The sequence below is a fragment of the Benincasa hispida genome, chromosome 8 (genome assembly GCF_009727055.1).
Source record: "Benincasa hispida cultivar B227 chromosome 8, ASM972705v1, whole genome shotgun sequence".
Lineage (NCBI taxonomy): Eukaryota > Viridiplantae > Streptophyta > Magnoliopsida > Cucurbitales > Cucurbitaceae > Benincasa > Benincasa hispida.
The window spans coordinates 5,415,753-5,439,684 of NC_052356.1; the positions used below are offsets into that span (position 1 = coordinate 5,415,753).

The window sequence follows — 23,932 nt, forward strand, 5'->3', positions numbered from 1 at the left end:
GGAACAAGTATATATATACTGCGATCGATTATTATACTGTATCATAATATTGTAGAAAAAAAATTAAACTAATGACTTCAAATGTGAGACTTGCACATTTTTTTTTCAAAGATTATTGTATTGCAATAAAGAGGAGTTAACCTCACAATCGAGGTTAAGTCAGAAACAAAACACAACCAAAAGAGTTATTAATTAAAAAAAAAAATACAAGGACAAAAGCACAATGAAACACACACACACACACACAAAAAAAAAAAAAAAAAAATCACACAACTCGAAAAAAGGTTGTGAGGAGAAGAGCCTACTTGAATTCTTACAATAAAAAGAGTCCGGGCAAGCTACTTAGAACAACATAGGAAAATTATTTCAAACTGTATAATCTGACATATATAGTATGTGTGATAACAATAAAAAAAAAAAGGTTTGTAGTTCAAATCTTCTTAAAATAAAGTAAAACAAAACAAAACAAATAACGATAATTGTAATTGGTAGCATTTTTGGGAATAATAACTAAATGTATAACATCATTTAAAAAAATTACAAATATAAACAAGTTGATAGAATTTTATCGTTGATGGACTCTTACCAATGATATGACCTATCACTGATAGACTCCAACCAATAATATGGTCTAAATTTGGTCATATTTACATTTTTTTTACATTATCGGCCAATACTTTAAGTTTAATGTCTATATTTACAACTGTCCCAACAAATTATAACACTAAATATAATCCATTCAAACTGAAAGGTTAATGCTATAAATGAGTATCAATGCTTAAAAGTACCTATATATAGTGTTAGGAGAGAAATCCATAAAATATCTTTGAAGAACACTCCTAAAAGAATTGTTTGAACTTCCAATATAGAAAACAATACACATAAAAAAAAAAATAATAAATAAAAAAAATCAATTATTTAAATCAAATCAAATTACAATTGGTTGCACTTATTTGTTAAAGAATGGAGTGACATTTATACTGACCAAAAAAATGATAAAAAAGAGCATATACATAAAGACAAACCAAAGCAACAATCACAGCTCACAAATTCAACACTTGAAAGATTAACCCAACAATCACACCAACAATACAATTTTCAGAAGGTAAGGAAAAAAAACACTTTTGATAAAGCAAAACCAAATTCCATAGCCTTAGACTTCTGTAAAGCAAGTAGTCTTCTTGAAAGTCTGGGATTTAGACAAGTAGACAATCACCGGCGAACACCGAATTCGAAGCGTCCTATGCGCCGACTTCCATACCCCGACCTTAAACCTAATTCTTGCCTTGATCCAAAGATCCAAATCCATCTCTCCCGCAGCCCTTTCGAGCGCCAAATCCTTCGACACGGAGTCATGCAATAGAAAGTTTTGAGCGTCGAGGTGGATGTTCAACCATCGCTCGTCTTTGTGAGGTTGGTAGAAGGGACTGAGCACACCGAACGCCAAGTCTTGATCGCCGAAGCCAACCGTGGCAGTGATGGAATCATAGTAAATTGCGACTCGTTTATTGGGATTATATGCTCTTACCCCAAAGCTAAAGGAGGCATTGAGTTGGGTGCTGGTCATGTCAAAGTTGTGGACCGAAGCGCTTTCCACCGTGTAGCTTAGTCGTTTCGGCCTAATGGTCAGCCAAATAATGAGCACGGCGAGGCCAACGAGTATGATCAATGCCACTATGAACATTAAGACAAAGCGCAATATCCTCGAGGGGCCAGCTCGCGGCGGTGGCTGTGGAGGACCTGCCATGCTCAAGGATGGATAGTTCTCTACTAAGGAAAAGAAGCCAACTTTGATGAAGAGAGGCTTTGCTTTAAGAAGAGTACTACAAACAGATTGAAATGAGTGTGGATTAATATATAAGAGAGGCTTTGCAAGTTTTGGATGGAATTATTTGACTAAAAATTAAAACTTGCCTAGTATTCTCTTTTCTCTCATTATAACAACACTTTTTAATTTCCTCTCTCTCTTTTTGGTTTCTTGCATGAAACTCAAGACATCAAAAGGGATTCAGGTTCTTTTCTTGGACTATTAATGTAAGCATTTGAATGCCTTTTTAAATATGGAATTATAAATGAAAGAGAGAGATCAATTTAGGGTTGATTTTTTATTTGCCTCTCTTTTGTTTTAAATGAACCAAATGTTGCTTTGCCTGCAAGATATGCCAAGTCCAAAACTCTCCCTTTACCTTTTTTTTCCTTCAATTATATGCTGTGAATTTCTAAGGTTCCAACTACCTTTAAGAATGCAAAGAATATTTTGAGTGATTGCCTATTGTTATGAAACAAAATTTACATATCCATCTTTCAATTTCTTTTGGTTTTTTTTAATATTGGGTCCCACACTCTTTGGATATAAATATATAGAGACAGAGAGAGCTTTACTTCTTTTGAGTATAATTGTGTTGCCATTTTTCAAAGGAATACATCAAGCATTTGTAATATATGTTTGGGACCTTTTTAAATATAAAAATATATATATATTTAAAAATATTTACGCTTTATAGCAATGGAGTTATTCTTTACATTGGAGTGGGAAGTTGTTCAGAAATAACTTCCCCTCTCCGCTCTCCCTTTTACATATAACTTTTAGTGTGTTCAGCAGATATATAGTACAGTGATTTTTTACTCTCAAGAATTTTCAGCAAAATTCACTCTCTTAATTTCCTTACAAAATTTGAAGAGCCCACGCCACCTTTCGTTCTTATTCTGAGAATAGTGCAGAAGATCATTTTGGTGGTGTTACTGCTTACTGAAGTTTTCTATTGTTCGTTGGAAGAAAGAGAATCCCTATGTTCGTGAAATTAGAAAAGGATTTTCATGAAGAAAAAGTTCGTCAAGGGTGAATTTTCTTTTCTTCAAACTCTCATTAGAAAGCATGATTAAAAATTTAGTGTTTATCCTGTAATAGTAGTATATTTGCATCTCTGTCTTTAAGCGTTTTTCAAATTGAATTTCAATTACATGACGATCATTCACTTCTGCGAGGAATTTGATTCCTTCAAGCTCTTCATCTTTATTTACAGGTTTTCTCTTCTCCAAATTACAAATTTATCGTTGTAGTCATGTATCAATCTCCGATTGCTCAAGACATCTCTTTGAAACTGAGAAACAAAACAAGATCATTTCGTTCCATTTTTAGTCAAATAGTGAAGGATATTCCATTAGTAATGAAAAAAGGGGTTGAGGGGATCCGTATATGTTGTTCAGAAAATCGATAGAACTGAATGCGGAAAGTATGAAAAAACATCTCGTAATGTATTTAACCAGAAAATCGATTATCAACATCCCCAGTCCACATGTTTCAAAAAAAGAAAAAGAAAAAAGACTTATATCTTATTAAGGGAGCGAAAAGAACTTACTTCTCTTCATCTAATTTAACTTTTACAATTTTTTAGGATTAACTACACTTTTGGTCTCTAAAATTTTGACTTAGTTTCTATTCGATCTTTGAGGTTTCAAAAGTTACAATTTGATTCCCGAAATTTAAGAAAGTTCTAAATGGTCCCTAGAGGAAGCTGGTCGTTGATTCATTTGGCCAAAAAGTAACATCGCAGTTAATGACGGGGCATAAAAATTGATTAGTTTAATGTCAAAATTTATGTAATCGAACCTTTGACTTTGAGGTAATTGAACAAAAATGGAAGAACCCAAATTAAAAGCATTGGCACATCTTGATTATCTCAATCAATTTCAAAAAACTCTCCCACACAAGATCTTGAATGGGTTTTATGCAGAGGGGGTGGAGAAAGTAAAAGGAAAGAGAGAGGAAGAAGAAAGCAAGAAAGATAAGAAAAAGATGGAAGAAAGAGAACAGTGGAATGGACAGGAAAAGGGAGAGAGAGAAGAATGTTGATAGTGAGAGAAAATTCCACATCAATAAAGTCTTAGGCTGGAAAATTTTTCATACTCCTTCTATTTATTGTATCTCACATTAGCATACTTTTAAAAATAGAGTGGGATCTCCACTCGTATTAATGTGGAGTCCACTTATATTTATGAAGAAACATTTATGGTATTAACAATGAGAGTATGGTACTATTCCACTCTATTTTGGAATGTGTTTACAAGTGAAAAATAATTTGGAGAAAATATAAATAAGTTGTTTCATAAAACAAATTATTTATTAATCTATCAAGAATCATTTCTCAGTTTACTCTAGTGTGCAAAAGTTAGGGGTGTACAAAATTTTGTCCAAACCGACCAACCCGATCAAAATGGACCAAACCGACTAGTTTGGGTTGGTTTTCCCTAATTTTTCGACCCCATTGTCGAAAGTCTTGATTGCCTTGCAGGTGGAGGCGACTGTCGGAGTCCACATCATGTAGGTATGTAATTTCGCATCATCTAAGAAGAGTTGGAAAGAGTTAGGATGAGGCCATAGGAAAAACCATGATGAACAAATGAAGGGAAGACGTGAAAAATCAAATCAAATCTTGCCAGTAAGTTGCAAATTTCATGCATCTACCAAAATCTTCCCTTACACAAAAATGCAACTTTGAACTTTACTTTGACAAGCTTTGGTTGTTTTCGAGTACATTGTTGTGAAGTACCTGGTTTCAATGTTTTAAAAGTTGTTCAAAACTTAGGGAATTGGGGTGTTCTTCTCTGGTAGTGGGATACAATTTTGCTTTAGGATTTTTATGTAGATGGTTGATCCTCTAATTACCATGTATTTGCATCTGAATGCTAAATCTTTAGACAACATTAAGTGGTTAGATAACATGATTTTGTTTCCTTTAGTAGATTTTGTTTTAAAATGCAATAAAAATATAGGAATTTAATAAGGGTATACTTGTCCTTTGCTTTAATACTTTAATTTCCCGTTGGATTCGGAATAATTGATTGCACAAATAACAATCAAGCCGAAAATAGTAAAAAATGTAAAATAAGGATAAATATATTAGAGATATGGCATAAAATTAGCGTCGGATATTATCGATAGCAACTATCACTGATAGTCATATTAGTAAATGACTAAAAAGTCCACGAGCAGCCCACCATTTCGCGCTTCTTCTTCCAATTTTCAAAAATTAAAAGCTAACTATCAGTTGCTATCAGTGATAGCTATCAATTTGAGAAATATTATTACAATCTTGAAACAGTAATACTTGAAATACTAACTTGCAATTTGCTATAAGTTATCAATGGCTATCATTAATACACTTTCATCAATTGGAATTAACCTTGAAATATTGACACTTAAGACTATCAGTGACTATCAAAGATAGACTTTTATAAGTACTTATCAACTTTGAAAGGAAATTTTCAACTTTCAAAGATTAATATTTAAAGTTATAAGTGATAGAAGTCTATCAATGAGATGTTTATAAGTGACTATCACTAATATCTACCTAAGTCATATCACCAATATCATTAATATCATTCATTTAATTGATATATACCTAAGTGATATCATTGATAGTGCTTTTAGTAGTGGCTATCAATGATAAACTTTCATCAAATGGAATCGGCTTTTATATCATTGACATCATCAATATATGGATATCATCTAAGCTCTATCACCAATATCATTGATATCACTTATATCGTGGTTATCATGATAGCTTCTATCATTGATAACATGCTATCAAAGATAACTTCTATTATTCCTTTTTACCTTCAATTAAAATACTATCGTTGATAGCTTATATCTCTGATAACATGCTATTAGTGATAACTTCTAGGCATCTCATTTACACTTTAGTTCGAGATTCAACTTTATTAATCAATTTCACTAAGTTGGCTATCAATGGTAGACTTCTATAAGTGGTCAATAATTATAAAAAAAAATAATCAAATATTAAACTATCAATGATAGAAAATAATAGTGAGTATCATTGATTGGCTTTCATTATTAACTACCAATTTTGAAAGATTAACACTCAAAACTATCAGTAGCTATTATTGAGAAACTTTTATCATGATTATTAATAATAGACTTTTATCACGAATAGACTTATATCACTGATATCCACCTTGAAGGAATTGAATCCTCTACGAAAGCAAGTAATCGCCTTATGCCAATGAATTTCTTTTTGAAAAAAACCTAAAAAAACAGATAAATAAAATTGAACTAGGATAAATATTAATTTTACACAACATGCTTAAAATGAGATTTAAGGGAGAAGAGAAGTTATTCTCTCTTCTTCACCGAAACTCACGAACTCCAAATTTCTTCCTCAAACCCAATGTACAGAGAACACAAAAGACACCACCACTTTGATCGTCCCTATTCTTCAGATAAGAATGGAAGGAAGTGTGGGTTCTTCGATTTTGGTAGGGAAAAATAAGTTTAGAGAGAGTTCTAGGGAGGATGAGTTTGCAGAGAGTTCTTGTGATTCCAAAAATCTGTATTTTTTTTTCTCACACTCTGCAAAAGCCACTTTTATGTTATATATGAGATAGAGAAGGGGGACATTATTTCTCAATAACTCTCACTAGTATGTATAAAATAACTCTTAAATGGAGATTCTTAATATTACTAAATTTAATTTAATATAATTATATTAGTAATATTTAATTAAAATATATATTAAATTATATTTAATATTTAATTATATAAATAAGATTAATTAATTAATAATTAAATCTATAGGTTTAATATGAATCTCATTCATATTAATTTTAACCTATAGATTATATAAATCTCATTCAAATAATTAATATTTGAATCATATTCAAATATTTATCTCTCTTATAAAATATAATTTTGAATCTCATTCAAAATTAATTTCATATTATAATGTATCCAAATACATTATATTAATAGCATCTCATACAATTAATTTCCTTAATTAATTTGAACAATTTAAATTAATCCAAAATTAATTGATAACCTTATGGACCTGCAGATTAGAAGCTCCAATTATATGAGTAGAGGCGGATAGATGTCTATTAGTGTCTATTAATGATAGAAATTGATAGAAGTTTATCACTGATAAACATTTATAGAAGTCTATTAGTGTCTACCAGTGCTTTTTTTTCTTTTTTTTCTTTTTCTTTTTTTTTCAATATTCATTAACTGCAAGTCACTCTACTATAAACCTATAACTACATTCTTCGCACTGTAAATATATTTTTGTGTCCATGGATATAACCAATCAATAGTAAGTCGACCCTCCAAAAAATTACCATTTTTTGGAGAAGAGGATATACGAAGAAGGTCGTTCTTCAAGGGTTAGTTCTCTCACCCTAATTCTCTTATTATCTTTTTGTTTACATGCTGTAAATTTATAAGTATGCATAACATTTGTACTCTGTAATTTTGATTCTGTGAAAATAAATTTTGGAACGATCTTCACATTTTCACTCAATGACCTTCAAAGATTCCTTCAATTGGTATCAGAGATAGGTTATGATCCCCAATTTTTATTATTCCAGATTTTAATTTTACAGAATTGGTGGGTAGCATTATATATATGTTCATGTGATGAATATTTATGAATGTGAATGGTTTATGATTATTAGATGTTTTCGGGATTGGAGTTTTTTTTAGATTTATTGCTTTCAATTTACAAATTGGTTTGTAAGTACCCATGTTTTAGGTATTATTGTTTGTGATTAAGTCTGTAATTTAAAGAGAGTCGCTCGTGTTGTTTCTGGTGTGTTTTGGAGGAAATTCAAAGCAACATTACGATGAGGAAGAGATCGTTTAGGGCTTGTTAAGAGATCGCGTAGCATTTGCTAAAAGATCATGTAGCATTTGTTGAGAGATCGCGTAGCATTTACTGAGAAATCGCATAGCATTTGCTGAGAGATCGCGTAACAATTACTAAGAGATCTCTCGGCATTTACTAAGAGATCTCTCAATATTTGCTAAGAGATGGCTGCTAAGAGATCACTGCTGAGAGATCATTGGTGGCCCGATTCACTTGTTTTAAACTGGTTGGCTTTTTTTGTAATAATTAATTTTTTTAATTAATTAAATTAATATAAGTGTTATATTAACTTAATTAATTGTTAAGTGTCTAATTCCGGTCCAATAATTTTTTTTTAATTATGCATTTGATGTATAATTTATATTTATTATTATATGTCATAATGTATGTTATATAGTAAAAATCTCATCATAGGTTATGTATTTAATTTCATGCATCATTTATATTATAAGTGTTATAATATATATAATTGCATGATTTAATTAATATAGCATACTCATGCATCACATAATCTAAGTGTTATACTATATGTTTGTATGCATTAATAACATTATCATGCATCATTTATATTATAAATGTTATAATATATAGTTTTGAGTATGTATTGATGAATGTTATTAATTATTTCATTACATTATTATATAATTGTGATATATAGTTAGTAATGAAATGGAAATGTATGAAGCATGACATTACCTTAGGTAATTTATAATTGTTATAATTTACTAAGTACGTCATTTGATGCAATTGATTGGTTTTAGTTTTGTTTCATTTTTTTTATAATCGTTATAATTAAATGAATTTAGAAATTAAATCAATAATTTAGAGTTGTATGCAAACCTTAAATTATATTCATCTTTTAAAATTGTTTATGATTGAGATAGACCTAAGATCACGTTTCTAATGAGATTAGAAATCTAAGTTTAATCTTTTAATCGTTTAATAAGATTAAATTGATTCATAATAAAATATTAACAATGTAGCAAATGTATCTATAAGGGACATTTTGTTTAAGGTAAGTTCTGTCTAGGCTGGGGTATTTAAGTTGATAGAAACGTAACACCCCTACTTGGGAACTTACCTGGAAAGATGAATTAGATAGATTTGTTACATGCATGCAAGTTTGATTATAGTTTATTAAAGAGTTTAATAGACATTAATCAAAACTATTTAACTATCCCAAGAAAAATGTTGTTTTTGGGCAACTTAAACAATCACTTAGTTAAAATCAATAGTCGGATTTCTAAGTTAATTAACCCTAGGTAAAATATTCAGTAAAAGAAAAATGGGGTATATGATACTTTATTTTATCCTCTTCATGTTTCTCCTTAGAATTCACACCGTGAGGTCTATACTCGGTCTCGAGGCACCATGGGTGTCCCCCTACGGGTGGCATTTGTATAAACCAATATCAAGGTGAATGGAGAGAGTGTTTATAGTAAGTGGGAGCGAGACGTGTGACAACACATTCCTCGGTCTCTCTCATTAGATTTAAGTAAAGTTCCATGCATGGCCTCGTGGCACCATGGGTGTCCTCCTAAAGGATGGAAATTTTGCATGGCGCTTTATTCAAAATCCAATGATGGATAGGGTTGCTTTAGTTTCATGTTCCAATCGGTTTTTCCCTACGGTTGGCTCATTAGGGCGGAACTCTAAGACCTAAAATGAGGGGTTACACTTACAAGAATTGTTAAGCGAGTTTGACAAATTTTGGACCGAACAATGGTGACTGATAGTTACAGTAACAAGGTATTATTCTATCTATTGGTTGAGAATGTCTCATTTCAGTGAAGGGGCACTTGATCACCCTACGGTGACTTTTATCCTACCTCACTGAAACATCATTGCAAAATGGATGTCACTTAGGGTACATTAGACTATTTTACTAAAATTAATTGGTTGTCTTGTTGGTTTAATGCAAATAAACTAATAATAAATAATTTGTATGGTTTCAGCAAATGTCTTTTTGCAATGACTTCCGCAACATTAAATATGCTCACTGCTAAAAAAATTAACGGGCGAAAACTACATTTCATGGAAAAACACAATCAACAAAATTTTTATAATTGATGACCTTCCTTTTGTCCTGATGGAGGACTATCCTCCCATTTCAGCTCGAAATGTTTAAGAGGCATACGAGCATTGGACAAAAGCAAATGAAAAGACCCAAACGTATATCTTGGCAAGTCTTTTTGAAGTCTTGGCCAAGAAGCATGAGCCCATGCTCAAAGCCGTGAGATCATTGAGTCCCTAAAGGGAATGTTCGGACAACCGTCCGCATTGCTCAGGCATGATGCTCTCAAACACATCTTCAATGCTCGTATGCAAGAAGGCATTTGTTCAAGAGCATGTTCTCAACATGATAATCCACTTCAACGTGGCGGAGATGAATGGATCCATCATCGATGAAGCCAGCCAGGTTAGCTTCATTTTGGAATCTTTACCTGAAAGTTTCCTACATTTCTATAGCAATGTTGTTTTGAATAGAATTGACTACAACCTAACCACCCTCCTCAACGAGCTATAAACCTTCCAGTCCTTGATGAAAAGCAAGGGACAGAAGGGTGAAGCAAATGTTGTTTCATCCTCCAAGAATTTCCACAAAGGTGCGACCTCTGGGACAAAGTTTGTACCTAAAGGATCCCAAATTGAAGGGAACCATGAGCGGAAGAAATATTGTCCCAAATCCCATTTTTCATTTAATGTAAATTTTACAGTAAATCATGAACAAGATGTGGATTTACATAAATTACAGCATGCTATATAATTAGGTTTTATAAACCTTACCTTTGAAGACTTTTCTTCAAGAACCCCTCGAACAGTACACGAATGCTTTGAAGACTTTCTTCAAGAAAACCTCGATCAAGAGCATGAATACTACCACAGAGCCTTCCTCGGTATTCTCAGGTAGATAACCCACGAGTGGTGGGCTCTGACTATTTTAGAATGAGGGAAAGTTTTGAATAGAGAATAAGAAGTTTTGAAGATCGTTCACTAATAAAAAAACCAAAACTCACAGAACTCTTCTGTCTTTTCTCTTTCGACCCAGAAGCCACTCAATCGGGAGGAAAAACTCTCCTTATTCAAAAAAAAAAAAAAAAAAAAAAAAAAAAAAAAAAAAAAAAAAAAAGAAAAAGAAAAAGCTAAATAAAACAACCACCCACTCCCTCCCTCATTTTTATTTAAAATAAAAAATGATATGTAGTATATATATTAAATTAATATGTATATATCAAATACATATAACATATAGTTTTATTATGTATATCACATACAATATAACCTATAGTTTCTTTTCTCTCTTTATATAGCATTTAACATAAATCATATTTATATTAAATTTAATAATTATGAATCTAATTCAATTAATAATATTTGAATCATATTCAAATATTTATTTTCTCTCAATTAAGCTATAATGTATCAAATACATTATAATAATTATATCACATATAATTAAAATAACTTAATTATATCATATATAATTAAATCTCTGTATTAATTTGAACAATTCAACTTTATCCAAAAATTGATTCTCATTTTATCCTACTGAGCTACCAAGGGGACCTCGTGGACCTGTAGCTTGAAACTCTAATTGTACATGAATAATTATTCAAACTCTTTAATTAAATTATTCACCATCTGTTAACTATCGGACAAAAGATCGACAGCTACACTCTTCGCACTACAGATATATTTCTATGTCAATTGGATATAACCAATCAACAGTAAGATGACCCTTCACAAATTGCTCGTAAGTACAGTTGGGACAAAATTACCATTTTACCCTTGTAGTTACATCTAACTCTTTAAGTACCACTGATCCCTCTAATGAACAATAGATCATAGTCCAACTATGACCTTTTTTTAGTTTTTCATTAGGTTTTATATTAATATGTGGGTACACCGGTGGGGGATGAATAAGGTTTGTTTAAACTAATGAAAACTTTTTTCAAAGTGGACCTAATTAAACAAATTAATACACTTTTAGCTAATGTAATTTAAACAAGAATTTCATACAAATATATTCACTTCAAAAATATCAATAAATTGACATAAACAAATTTAAGAACAAATTGTAGCAATCGATTTTATGCAATAAAATATATTAACAAATTAATTGCAATATTAAATAGGAGAGAGATAGAGAAATTGACACTGGTAATTTTATAGTGGTTGAGCACAACTCGGCCTATATCCACTTCAAGCTCCTCTTGGGTATATCACTACAAACTTGACTCTTTCTATGACTTAAAATCGAACCGCTACGATAATCTTTTACAAGTGCAAGAACAAACTCGATCTTTTCCACAGTTGAGAATCAAACCGTTACAATACACTTGTTATGGGTTCAAGAGTAACCTTTTACAATAGATTTTGGAATGAAGAACAAGATGAGATAAAACTCCCCCAAAGAGTAGATTTACAGGGTTTAGCTCACAACAAATCAGTCCTCACAACATATAAATCTCTCTTAATAATTAGATAAGAAGAAAATTGAAGTCTGGAGAGAGCCACGATGGATGCTTAATGAATTATGGAGGATTATAAAAAGATGTGAAATTATTATTGTAATTTGGAGAAGATGAAGAGTTTAAAATGAGAGGGAAGTAAGTGAAAACCAAATTTAATTTGGGTCATTAGATGTTTGTAAAATTTGAATCAATGGTGAAGGTTTAAAAATAGTAGTAATAATAATAATATTCTTTTTAAAGAATATATATAACCAATAGAAAGTAGAGCATGTGCTCAACTTTTTATTTTTATTTTTATTTTTTTTTACTTTAAAACCCAATTAGCCGAACACAAACATAATATAATATAATAATATTTTTTTAAAAGCATTTTCTTTTAAAAACGATTAAAAAATCTAAAGTCCACCATGTGTTACTCCTCCAGTGCTCCAAGTGGCACATTTCAACTAGTTGATTTTGATGAAAAAAATCTGCCACAGCATCTGCTCGAGATTTTTTAGTTAAGCGTGTTTTGGTTGTATCTTCTTTGTTTAAGCTCTAATTTGAGTGATTCAAATTGCGTTAGAATCTTTATTTCGTGCTCTACACAGTGGATACTTTAAAACACTAAAATTGTTAGTGACTAGAAGCAAGTTTGTTATCATCAAAATATTAATTAATTAATTAATTTGAGATTGAGGGTCAGAAAACCAATAACACCTTGGGTGATGAAAAAATGAAATTGGTTAAATCCTTAACCAATGAAAAGGATTCCGGTTTTTCTTTAGCCTGGGTGAAAATTAAAAAAAATAAAAATAAAAATAAATGGTCATGTAAGTTTTTTTCTTATCTACAAAAGAACTTTTCTCAATAAAATAACCAAGGAGTCTTGGAGAGTGGACATAGGCATATTATCGAACTACTATAAATTTAGGTGTCTTCTTTTTCCTAAAATTCTTTTAAACCCCCTCCCCCAGTGTTGCCATTAGATCCTACAATAACCAATTTGAAAACAACTCATGTAGATAACCTCATTTTTCTTCAATAAAGATGCTCACATCCTCCCCTCCTCCTTTTATCTAATTCTTATACTAATTTTCTTAGCAACAAAATAGAATACAAACATCAAGTTAAAATATAAAATGTCACTAAATCCTACAAAGTCCCTAAAGCAAAATCTCCCATCAAAACTTAACAAAATTACGTAAATCACCAGATACAAAAATAGCTGAAAAAAGGAATATCATTTTCGATTATGGGAAAACCTTCTAAATGATCACTGCGACTAATTTGAAATGGAAAATGAATCAACAAAGTCTTCATTGTTAAAAGTTAATGAATTTGTTTTCCATTTTTTCCCCTTCCCACTAGTTGTCCTTAAAATTATGACTAAATTGTCAACGTCTCTTTGTTTTTATGTTTCTCAAACGATGTATTAGCTAACACTCGACTACTTACATACAATCTTGTTAAGACATATAAGTCCTAAGGTCATATGATGGTTCTATTATTATCTTTTCTTCCTTCTATAGCTGACAAACTTGGCATGTGCAAGTATATGCGTCGAGATTATTATAGTAAAACGGTCAAGAGACCGACTATTGTCCTCATGGAATTAACTATTCGATTCAACTAGCTATCAGGAAATCATCTCAACTTTATCTAGGGATTCGAAATTTGATAGTGGTTTTGCAAACATAAAAATTAAAGAAAGCAATAAAGAATCGATTAAATAGCTCACTAACTAAGATGTCCTAGGGTATTGATTTCATTCAACAAAGTTGTGGTATCAAAATATATTCATTCAATTAATTCAACTAATTACATAGACCTAGAAGTCTAATATCCAGGATTGCTCTCTCGTGCGCAATCCTTTCTAATATCTAAAAGCTAACCCTATTCTCATGCAATGAAACTACTAGAGACAACATTAAGATTCTTCATAATCAGCCTCTCATATTTTCCTATTACCCTCGTGCATAAATCCAACATCAATTTAACATGCTAGTTCCAGTTTTAAATTCTCTTTCTCAAGCATAATTAAAACCTAAATTCAACTAAATGGTGATCAAGCATTCAATTGGCCGAATAAATTAAGCATAATAGAAAGTAACTGCATTCAATCGATAAAACTAATTAAAAACAATTGACTAACAATGTTGAAATCAATCTAACCTCTAGAACTAAAAAAAAAAACCCACATATGTTCAACATCTTCGACATAATCATGTTTTACAGAATAATTAAAGAGAAAAAATAAATGAACAAGAAGTTATTTGATTATTATGCTCCGTCATAGCATGTTGTCCTCCTGATCTCCTCCACTTAATCCCAATGTTTAGGCTTTGAAAATACTTCTAAACAGCAATCTCTCAACCTCTATGGATGCCCTAAGTGAACCCCTAGTCGAACTTCCCTAAATGACATGTAGTGACGACGTAGCCAAAGTTGCGAATCCTTAAAAGTATTTTATCATTCAAAACAAAAGGAAAAGCTCAATATAAATGTTGCATGTGCATAGAGGACTAAAAAAAACAAAGAAAGTGAGTGGTCATTCACCTAAAATGGTCATCTAGTTCAAAAGTTATGACTTAACTACAAACTACGGATTTTATAACTACGCAACATCACGGTGCTACAAGATAGTGTTGCATTCCTACATAACGTTTCAATACTATATATGGAGCCGCAGCTCCATACGAATTTTTCCTCTCAGGTGACGTTGTCACAGTGCATCATCCACGTCTTGTTTAGTCTTTTTTTATCTCTTTTCTTGCCCTAGGTCAAACTTTGACCTTCCTAAGATGTGTTTCCGTCATTATACACTCCATTCTCGTTGTGGTCCGAATGCTCAATTCCTATAAAATAAACAAAAAAAACATCAACGAACACATTCATGCACTAAAACTAACCAAAATCTAAGTCTAAGAAAGCACTTTTCAATTATTTTTCAATAGCCTATGTACCGGTTGAAGAGGGTAGTACTAGAGATTAGGAATAGAAGAAGAGAGGTTAAGAAAATAGATAAATTAGTTCATAGACAAGAGGAGAGAGAGAGAGGAAAGGAAAATTGGAGATGATCCAATACAAAGATAAATAGCTTATATTCACAATTAATGGTAAGACCATTTTTTAATATTCTTTTTTAGATTAAGAGTATGAATGCAACTTTTGAAATGAGGTTCTGGCGGTTTCTATCCATATACTGATAAATATATTTCTTAACTTCTTTTTTTCAATGTTTAAGGGTGTTAATTAAAATTTTAAAAATTCAAGGGTATTTTGTAAACAAAATACTGATGATTTTCGTTCAAAACTAATGGTGAGAGTATTTTTTAACTCTTTTTAGAACTTTAAAAATATTATTGAAATTTCTACAAGTTCGATGGTATTTTTGAAACAAGAAAAAAATTCATTTATGGTCCTTAGATTTTTGGTCTAGTTTCTATTTAGTCTTTAAGTTTCAAAATGTTATAAGAGTCCGTGTTTGGAATGCATACTATTTTAGTGTAATTAGGAAATAATAAATACTAGGAAAGAAATAATGAATATGAAATAGTAAACAAGGTAACAAATAAGGATTTCAAATAGAAATACTTGTCGTCAATTGTATATAGTTAAAAACATGAACTATTATAACTGGAGCTCCAACATGGAGTGAGCTACAATAGTCACTTCCTCCACCTAAAATTCAGGGTCGGGGCACACCCTTAATTCTTAAATTTTGAGTTTTACTTCAATTTTGTCTCTAAGTTTCAAAATTTATTCTTCTAATTTTGATGTTTGTATAACCTAAAAAAACCTTGATATTTTACTAAATACTCACTTTCAATTGTGGTGTTAATATCTATTGATTAATTTAAAATAATAATAAAGATAAATTTTAAATCTAATTTTAATAGTGATGAAAAAAAAAAATTTACGAAAAAAGTGATGGAAGTATCGATCAAATATTAATTTCGATGGATATTTCTAGAAAAATTATAAAAACAAAAAATTCAAAAAAAAATTAAATCAGTAAATAAATATTTTATAACTATCTATTATATATATTATATCTAGATTATTATACATGTTGAGCTAGGCTAATTTGATACTATGGTTAGAATAAGAAGTTATTTATATTAATGTTAAATTAAGGGTATAATGGTAATTTTAGCATTCATCTTCATCGACTTAGGGCTGGAAGTCAATACGTTCTCCTCTGTGAGAGAAAAATAACACGCAGAGGGTTTTGGGGTATTTGAGCCTTCTTGTTCATACCAGCTGTATGGTTCGAACCACTTTCCCATTTACTTGCATTTTCGATTTCAATTCTGGCGGGTCATGTCAGTTTACGAACTTCCTGTCCACTAGGAATCTTCTGCATTGCTCCTACGCTGTAAGTTGAACCTCTAAATTTCTTTTCTTTTTGTTTGTTTGTGTAATATTGCACCTTGCCATTTGATTTTTATGCTATGAACTGTGTTTTTATCGATTAAATTCGACCCAGAAATTCATTGATTTCTCTGGGCGTGTTTGGGAGCCATTTTAAATGCTTAAAATCACTCTAAAAATGCTTTTAATCATTCAAATTCAATTTTAATAGTATGAAAAATGTATTAAAATTAATCATTCAATCCAAACAGGCCCTCAATTGATTTTTTGAGTGACGAAGGGTGTGTTTCTGAGTAATTTTAAAGATGATAAAAGTGATTTTAATTGTTCCAAAATCATTCCCAAACATGCACTCCGTTTTGAAGTTGATGGAGGTATAAACATGTTCAAATTAAAGTTTATGTCAATAAAATTTTTGCTTCTCGCCTGTTGATGATTCAATCAACACTGCTGAGGATTATCCGTAGATGTTGTTGATAGATGATAGGTGGAATCCAGATCATTTCTCAATGTCTTTTCTAGGTCTCCGTTGTGAAGGCTTTGCTATTGATCATGTTTTTATAGAGCATATAACCAATGTTTGTTCACCAACTTAATTTACTAAATTTTTGTTCCTTCACGTCAACTATTGGAAACCCAGATTTTGGAAGCTCAATAGTTGTTTAATAACTCATCAATGCCATTTATCTTTCTTAATTCAACTTAGGTTGAGAACTACATCTTATCCACCTTCATATCTAACCTGCATATATCTTTTAGATGATTACACATGACTTATGCCTTGCGAATTAAATATTTAATTGTCTCTACATGTCTAATACAGAATAGCATTGCATCTGTCCCAGTTGGTAACTCTCAATTTTGGCCGCTTTATGCCATCAGACTCCTTAGCCATCAGTCATCTAGTACAAATATCTGTCCTGATGAAGTGAAAGTGGGGGATGAAGTCTTGAATCAGATTATTGCTCCAAGGGAAAATGCCTCAAGGTGTAGCCATGAGACCTTTGATGCTTGCATTGATAAGATGTGTCGAATTGGACATCTTGCAGCTGCTGCTCAATTACTTAAATCATTGTGCGATGGGAAAATACCTCTTAGCTCCTCCAAGGCATATGATATGGTTTTGCTTGCAGCAAGTGAAAGCGGAGACACCACCCTTTTATTTCAAGTTTTTAAAGATTCCCTGGTTTCCTGTAAATCATTGAGTTCGACCTCTTACAAGAGTTTTGCCAACGCCTTTACCAGGACAAATGATAGTAACAAGCTACTGGAATATGTCAAAGAAATAATTGAGATGACCTTTCCAAACTGCATAGTTATAAACAGAATTATCTTTGCCTTCTCCAAATGTAGGGAGATTGATAAAGCCCTTCAGATATTTAATCAGATGAAGCTTCTGTCATGCAGACCAGATTTGTATACGTACAACATCATTTTGGATATGCTAGGTCGTGCAGGTCGCGTGGATGAAATTCTTCATTTATTTGTTTCCATGAAAGAAGATGGCATTGCCCCAGATATCGTGTCCTATAATACATTGATAAATAGTTTTAGGAAGGTGGGTAGACTAGATATGTGCTTGGTGTACTTCAAGGAAATGGTTGCAGTGAGAATTGAACCCGATTTGCTTACTTATACAGCTTTGATAGAGAGTTTTGGTCGATCTGGAAACATCGAGGAAGCTTGGACACTCCTCAGGGAGATGAAGCTTAAGAATATCTGTCCTTCAAGCTATATCTACAAGTCCCTTATCGGAAATTCAATGAAGATGGGGAAGGTGGAATTGGCTATGAACCTTCTCAAGGAAATGAAATTAAGTGATTCAAAACTTGCTGGTCCAAAGGATTTCAAACGAAGAAAAAGTTAACCAATTACAAGGTTTCTTAGTGACTTTGAGGCTGATAAACCTGTGAATGGCATGGCTTTAGTCTTCAAACTGAGATCTGCCAGAGTGACTCCATCTACAGGTAATATTTGTACTCATTTATCTACCTCTCTTACATCTAACATGAAATACAAAAGTTATAATTATCTTCAAACGGAGATTCATTCTAGGACTAATATATGAAAACCTAAGATGAATATTTAGTTTGTTTGATTGTCTGTCATGTGGTTTAAGTGTGTTAACTGTCATTTCAAGTAAAAGGATAGGCAGAAAAATTTCATGTTTCCACAATGTTTATATCTCTCTTTATGACAGATTTACAGAGAATTATAGTGATTCAGGTGAATTTTAGTTTACAAAAATTAATGATAATAATATTTAGATTGAAGAGCCAGAGAAAAATCTGTAACTACTTGTATAGGATACCTTGGGAATCATGAGTGATTTTTTTGTTTGTTTTGTATCATAGGAGACTTGAACCAAGGTTTTGTTGGGGTTGGGTGAATCATCATGTCAAACCAGTCAGTTTGGCTTATATTAGTCTATTAGATTCTCCGAGTGACTATTATATAAAACATGGGTGGCCTCTTTACCCCAGATTTAGATTTTCCATGCTTGTGTATATATGGTTAATGGTGGAATATACCATTTAAAGAAACTACTATGTTGAAATGTTACTTTTTTTAACAATATAATTCCATTACCAGAATTTTACTTCGTTTTGTTTTGCTGCCAAAAAAATTTGTATGGTACAATCATTAGTTGAATCTTACTATTTTTAGTGAGGGACGAAAAAAATATGACAATGATCATTTGTTTTACTCTAAATGCATATGGTAGTCTGTACCAGAGAGATAAAGTTTGGAATTTTAAATTTATAACTATAAATGTCATAGCTTTGCTTGAGTCACTCAACAATGGATACTGTGATGCTAAACAGCATATTGGTACTAGTACTAACAGTAAAATCTGGTCGATCTTTGGCCACTGTCCAGTTTGGTCAGATCGGAAGGTCCCCGAACTGTGATGCCGAAGAGAAGATAGCTCAAACAGAGGACACTCTCTTGGAAGTTATGTACTTAAAATGTTGGTAATATATGATGATCGCTAATTGGGAGCAGATATAGGGCTATTCGGACGAGTTGAAATTTAAGGACCGACGTGATGAAGATGAGGAATTGATCGATTATTTGGAAGAATCGCTAGGTAGCTTTGAGAGAGCTGTAAAGAAAATGGGAATGCAACGGTTTCCTTGAACAATGGATAATCTTGATTCTGTTTCCTTTGCAATAGAAAATAGCAAAGGAGAGCCAACTCATCAGATTCAATTTCTGTTTTCTTGAAGCCAAACCTTTCTTGAAGGAAATTCCATGTGAATCTTTTGATGGTTTCTACTTCAGTTCTGCCATTTGAATTGATTTCCAACTTTTACATCCAAGAATTTCCTCTGCAGTCTTTCTTTTCACTTATATATTCTTTGGCTACAATTGGAATATAGAATTTTCTTTCGACTGTTAAAAGGCATATTTGTAACCGTGGGAACGGTCGCTTTCAAGCTGGAAATGTCGACATTGATAGATATTTTTTTGTAAATCAGTTTGCATTCTAAACATGCATAACACAATCAGTTGGAAACTGTGCTTCCAATATTTCCAAAATGTAAGCCTTGAAAATTATTTACAAACATCAAATATAAATCCATTGAGAATTGTATACACAAAATATTAATAGATTTCAATAGAAAATATTATTGAAGTTGGTGTAGTTGAGTTATTTAACACTGATTTCATAAGTTGGTGGACAGCACCGAAATTGAATCAAATTTGTGGACACTTGCAGGAGTGCAATATTCTCCTTTTTAAATGACCTTACCATTGTGCACCTTTTACACCAACAAACAATACAGGAATTAGACTTTTTTTTTTTTTATCCAAAGTCTCATTTTGGTGTTCAATGTTTATCCGACAAGTCTTTAAAATTCAATTTTGTATCTAATAAATCATTGACTTATAAGAAACTTTTAAAATCAACGAATCTATTGAACATAAAAATTTAAAAGTTTGAGAAAAATACATTTTTAGTTCTAGGTTTTGGGTCTAGTTTTTATTTGGTCCCTGAGTTTTAAAATTGTTACACATTTGGTTCTTAAGTTTTGAGTTTTGCTTCAATTAGTTCCTTAAGTTTCATAATGTTATAATTTTATAGATTTGAATTTTGTTTCAATGTGGTCCTTAAACTTCAAGATTTTACATTTTTAACCTCAGTTTTTCATTAAGATACTCACTTTCAAACATTGACGTCAATTTCTGTTAATTAACTAAAAGTAATTATGAAGTGAATTTTTAATTTAATTTTAAAAGTGATAGAAAACAGTGAAACTTAATTAATTATAATTCTTATAATGATTTTTTATTTATTAATATAAATTAACACTGAAAATTGAAAATGAGTATTTAGTGCATAATCGAGGTTAAAAGTGTAATCTTGAAACAAAAGGACCAAACTGAAGCAAAACTCAAATATCAATGATAAAATTGTAACATTTTGAAACCTATGGACTAAATTGAAACTAAACTCAAAACTTTAAAAACTAAATGTATAACATTTTGAAATTTAGGGACTAATAGAAACTATATCTAAAACCTAGAAACCAAAAAAGGTTTTTTTTTCTCTAAAAGTTTAAGTCTTATTAGACATAAAATTGAATTTTATGAATTATTTATGATGTTTATCAAACGATGAGATCTAACTTTTAAAGTTGTAATGACTTAAACTTTAATTATTTTTTAAAATCATGGGACAAAATTTTTTTATTAACCTTCGGAAAGTTAAAAGGTATAAATTAATTTTTTTTTCTTAATTATTTATGTTACGTTTGATAATCATTTAATCTTTTTTTTAATTTTAGTCTTTCAAATTATATGTATAAATACTATTTTTTTTTTTTTTGTTATCCATTTTCCCTAAATATTCATCATAATATATCAAGCACAACAAGAGAAAACCCTCCTATCATAGTAGAAAGCATGTGCGAACCAAATCTCCATAATCCAAAATCATAGAATTTAAGGTGTGTTTAGAATACATTTTTAAATGTTTAATTTAAAAAAGAAAATCATTTTAGAAGAAATTCGAGAATTTGGCAACCACTCAAAATAAATTTTTAAGTGTATTTTAATAAATTTTTATCAAAAGTGTTTAAATAAAAATGAATTTTTTCGAAAATCACTTTTTTCTCAACTCAATCCAAACGTGCCTAAGTGTGTGTTTGAAATACATTTTCAATTGTTTTATTTAAAAATTAAATCATTTTAGAAAAAAATTGAAATGTTTTGCAATCACTCAAAATATCATTTCAAGTGTATTTTAATCGGTCTTCGTCAAAAGTATTTAAATAAAAATGACATTTTTGAAAAACACTTTTTTCGCAAATTAATCCATACAGGCTCTTAATCCTTCGTGACAACAAATTCATGTGGCGAGAGGATGCGAGCGATAGGGAACCCCAAAATCCTAAGAGAGAAGCATGTACAAAAGTAGAATAGAAGTCACAACACAACAATAATACTCCCAAATTGGGCTCAGTTCACTAGCTCATAACAACCCAAAAGCTAAACCAAGGATCTTAACTTTTGATTGTGAGCTCATTATGGGTAAATTTAGACATAACGAAATACGTCGAATGTTAGGGAAAATAAGTCCAAGATAAAGTGAATCTGGACTCAAATAAATCCAAGGTCAACTAATTATTAGGTTAATCAGATTTAATCTTAACTTGTTTATGATTAAGAAAAACTCATTTTGTGATCCTAAAAAGAACTAAGATTAAGCTTATGTCAATTCTCCTATAAAGATAATTTAAGTTCTGACTACATTTTAATTCGATTTTCCATCTCATAGAACCTCTCTTTTTTAAATTTTAATTTTAACGTTAACCATCTTAAGATCAAGTGAGATCGTTGAACTACATGAAGATCAAGTGAGATTTTCCCGGACCGAATTTTGACATCAACATTCTACAAACTTCAACTTTTCCAATCTTAAACTACACCTAGGGTAAGTTAAACATCATCTAATGTGTTTAATAGAAAATAAAAGGAGAATAATTATCTTCAAAATTCAACTAAGGGGTTTACAGGGAAAAGAAAACTCCCAATTGACATTTAAAAGGAAAGAAGATTTCTTTTTTCTTTTTGTCCTTTTTTTTTTGCCTTTTTCAATATGAGTTGCATCATTCATCTCCTTTTTCAGCTGATCAATTTTCTTGTTGTAATCTTGTGATGGTGAGCAAATTTCCTCCTAATTAAATAGTTATGCCAAAGAATTTTAGATAAGGATATAAGTGAAGAATTTATGTTAATCAAACAATAATTAATGACATAGTAGTTTTATGTTGACAAATTTTAACAAAATTTCATAGATAAAGATTTAGCCATAATTCTCTAGGATCGATGAGTTAGTTTCTGCTTAGTACACCACACTTCTATATAGAAAATTATGGACCCATAATCAATCACATAATGTGTCCATTAAATAGCTCAAATATAATTACTATTTAATTTGTTACCCACAGTCACGAATTAATTTATTTGATGGGTGTATAATCTTTAAAAAAAATCTTCATTAAAACAATAAGAGTCGGTTTGTTTCACAAATATTACCATATGATTTCAGATAGAGATTTAACGTCTAGTATTTGTTTCACAGGATTTCATTTTTTAGAACCCATGATATTATTGTCCAAGAACGTTAAAACTCATCTGAGTTTTTTAATACCCTCCATACTCGGTGGGATTTTTATACTTGGATATGGATAGAGCATAATTAATTAATAAACTAATATCAATTAATTATTGTTCACACGAGGTTTCCGGAGAGACGTATATCATGGGATTGAACTTGAGTTGGTATTGATGTGATGTGGTTCGATCTCTAGTACTTGATCCTCTAATTCTTTAATTCTCTCTCGAGTGGATGTGCATCCCTCTGATTCTCTCTCGAGTGGATGTGTGTCTTGGTGTCTTCAAGGGTCTTGGGAGTTTTCTGGTTATTGATGAATTCTCTTTATAATAGAATTGTTAACCCCTTGAAATGAGAAGAGTTCCTCTATTTATAGGTCGCTTTGATGGGCTTCATGGGTTTGGGTTGGTTGGCCCATGGGTTTGGGTCTGGTTGACCCGGTTTAATTGGCTCATGAGTTTGGGCGTTGACCCATGGGTTTAGTTGGCCCATAGGTTTAGTGGGCCCATGGATTTGAGCCTAGCCCTTGGGCCCAATTACTTAGATCTGGGTTACTTTGTATTTAGGCTTTATTAAGTCCAATTTTGGACTCAACTGGACTTTAACCCAAATAATTATATCAATCGGGCTAAATTAGTCTTACCCGATTCAACAATCACGATGACACCACGTGACGTCATCGAAATTTGTCTTCAACTTCAATTCGGGACATGTGTCAACTCCTAATTGATCCCAAATTTAATGATTTTGAATTTCATCACTAATTTAGTAAATGATGTGACAACTTGTGATTGGTCCAAAATTTCCCATTCAACAAT

At 31.3% G+C, this 23,932-nt stretch overlaps 2 protein-coding genes across 2 annotated transcripts; one reads left to right on the forward strand and one right to left on the reverse strand.

Annotated features, from left to right (window-relative positions):
• Nucleotides 1-930: 930 nt before the first annotated feature.
• Nucleotides 931-1,894, reverse strand: LOC120083315 (uncharacterized protein At1g08160-like). Its single transcript, XM_039039014.1, has one exon. It carries the CDS (start codon nucleotides 1,745-1,747, stop codon nucleotides 1,154-1,156), a length of 594 nt encoding a protein of 197 aa, XP_038894942.1. The 5' UTR covers nucleotides 1,748-1,894; the 3' UTR covers nucleotides 931-1,153.
• Nucleotides 1,895-16,318: 14,424 nt separating this feature from the next.
• LOC120082480 (pentatricopeptide repeat-containing protein At1g11900) lies at nucleotides 16,319-19,967 on the forward strand. Its single transcript, XM_039037666.1, is given in 4 exon segments — nucleotides 16,319-16,465; nucleotides 16,467-16,493; nucleotides 17,313-18,456; nucleotides 19,370-19,967. Coding segments are annotated over 3 exon segments (1,098 nt in total). The 5' UTR covers nucleotides 16,319-16,438; the 3' UTR covers nucleotides 18,357-18,456; nucleotides 19,370-19,967.
• Nucleotides 19,968-23,932: the final 3,965 nt, after the last annotated feature.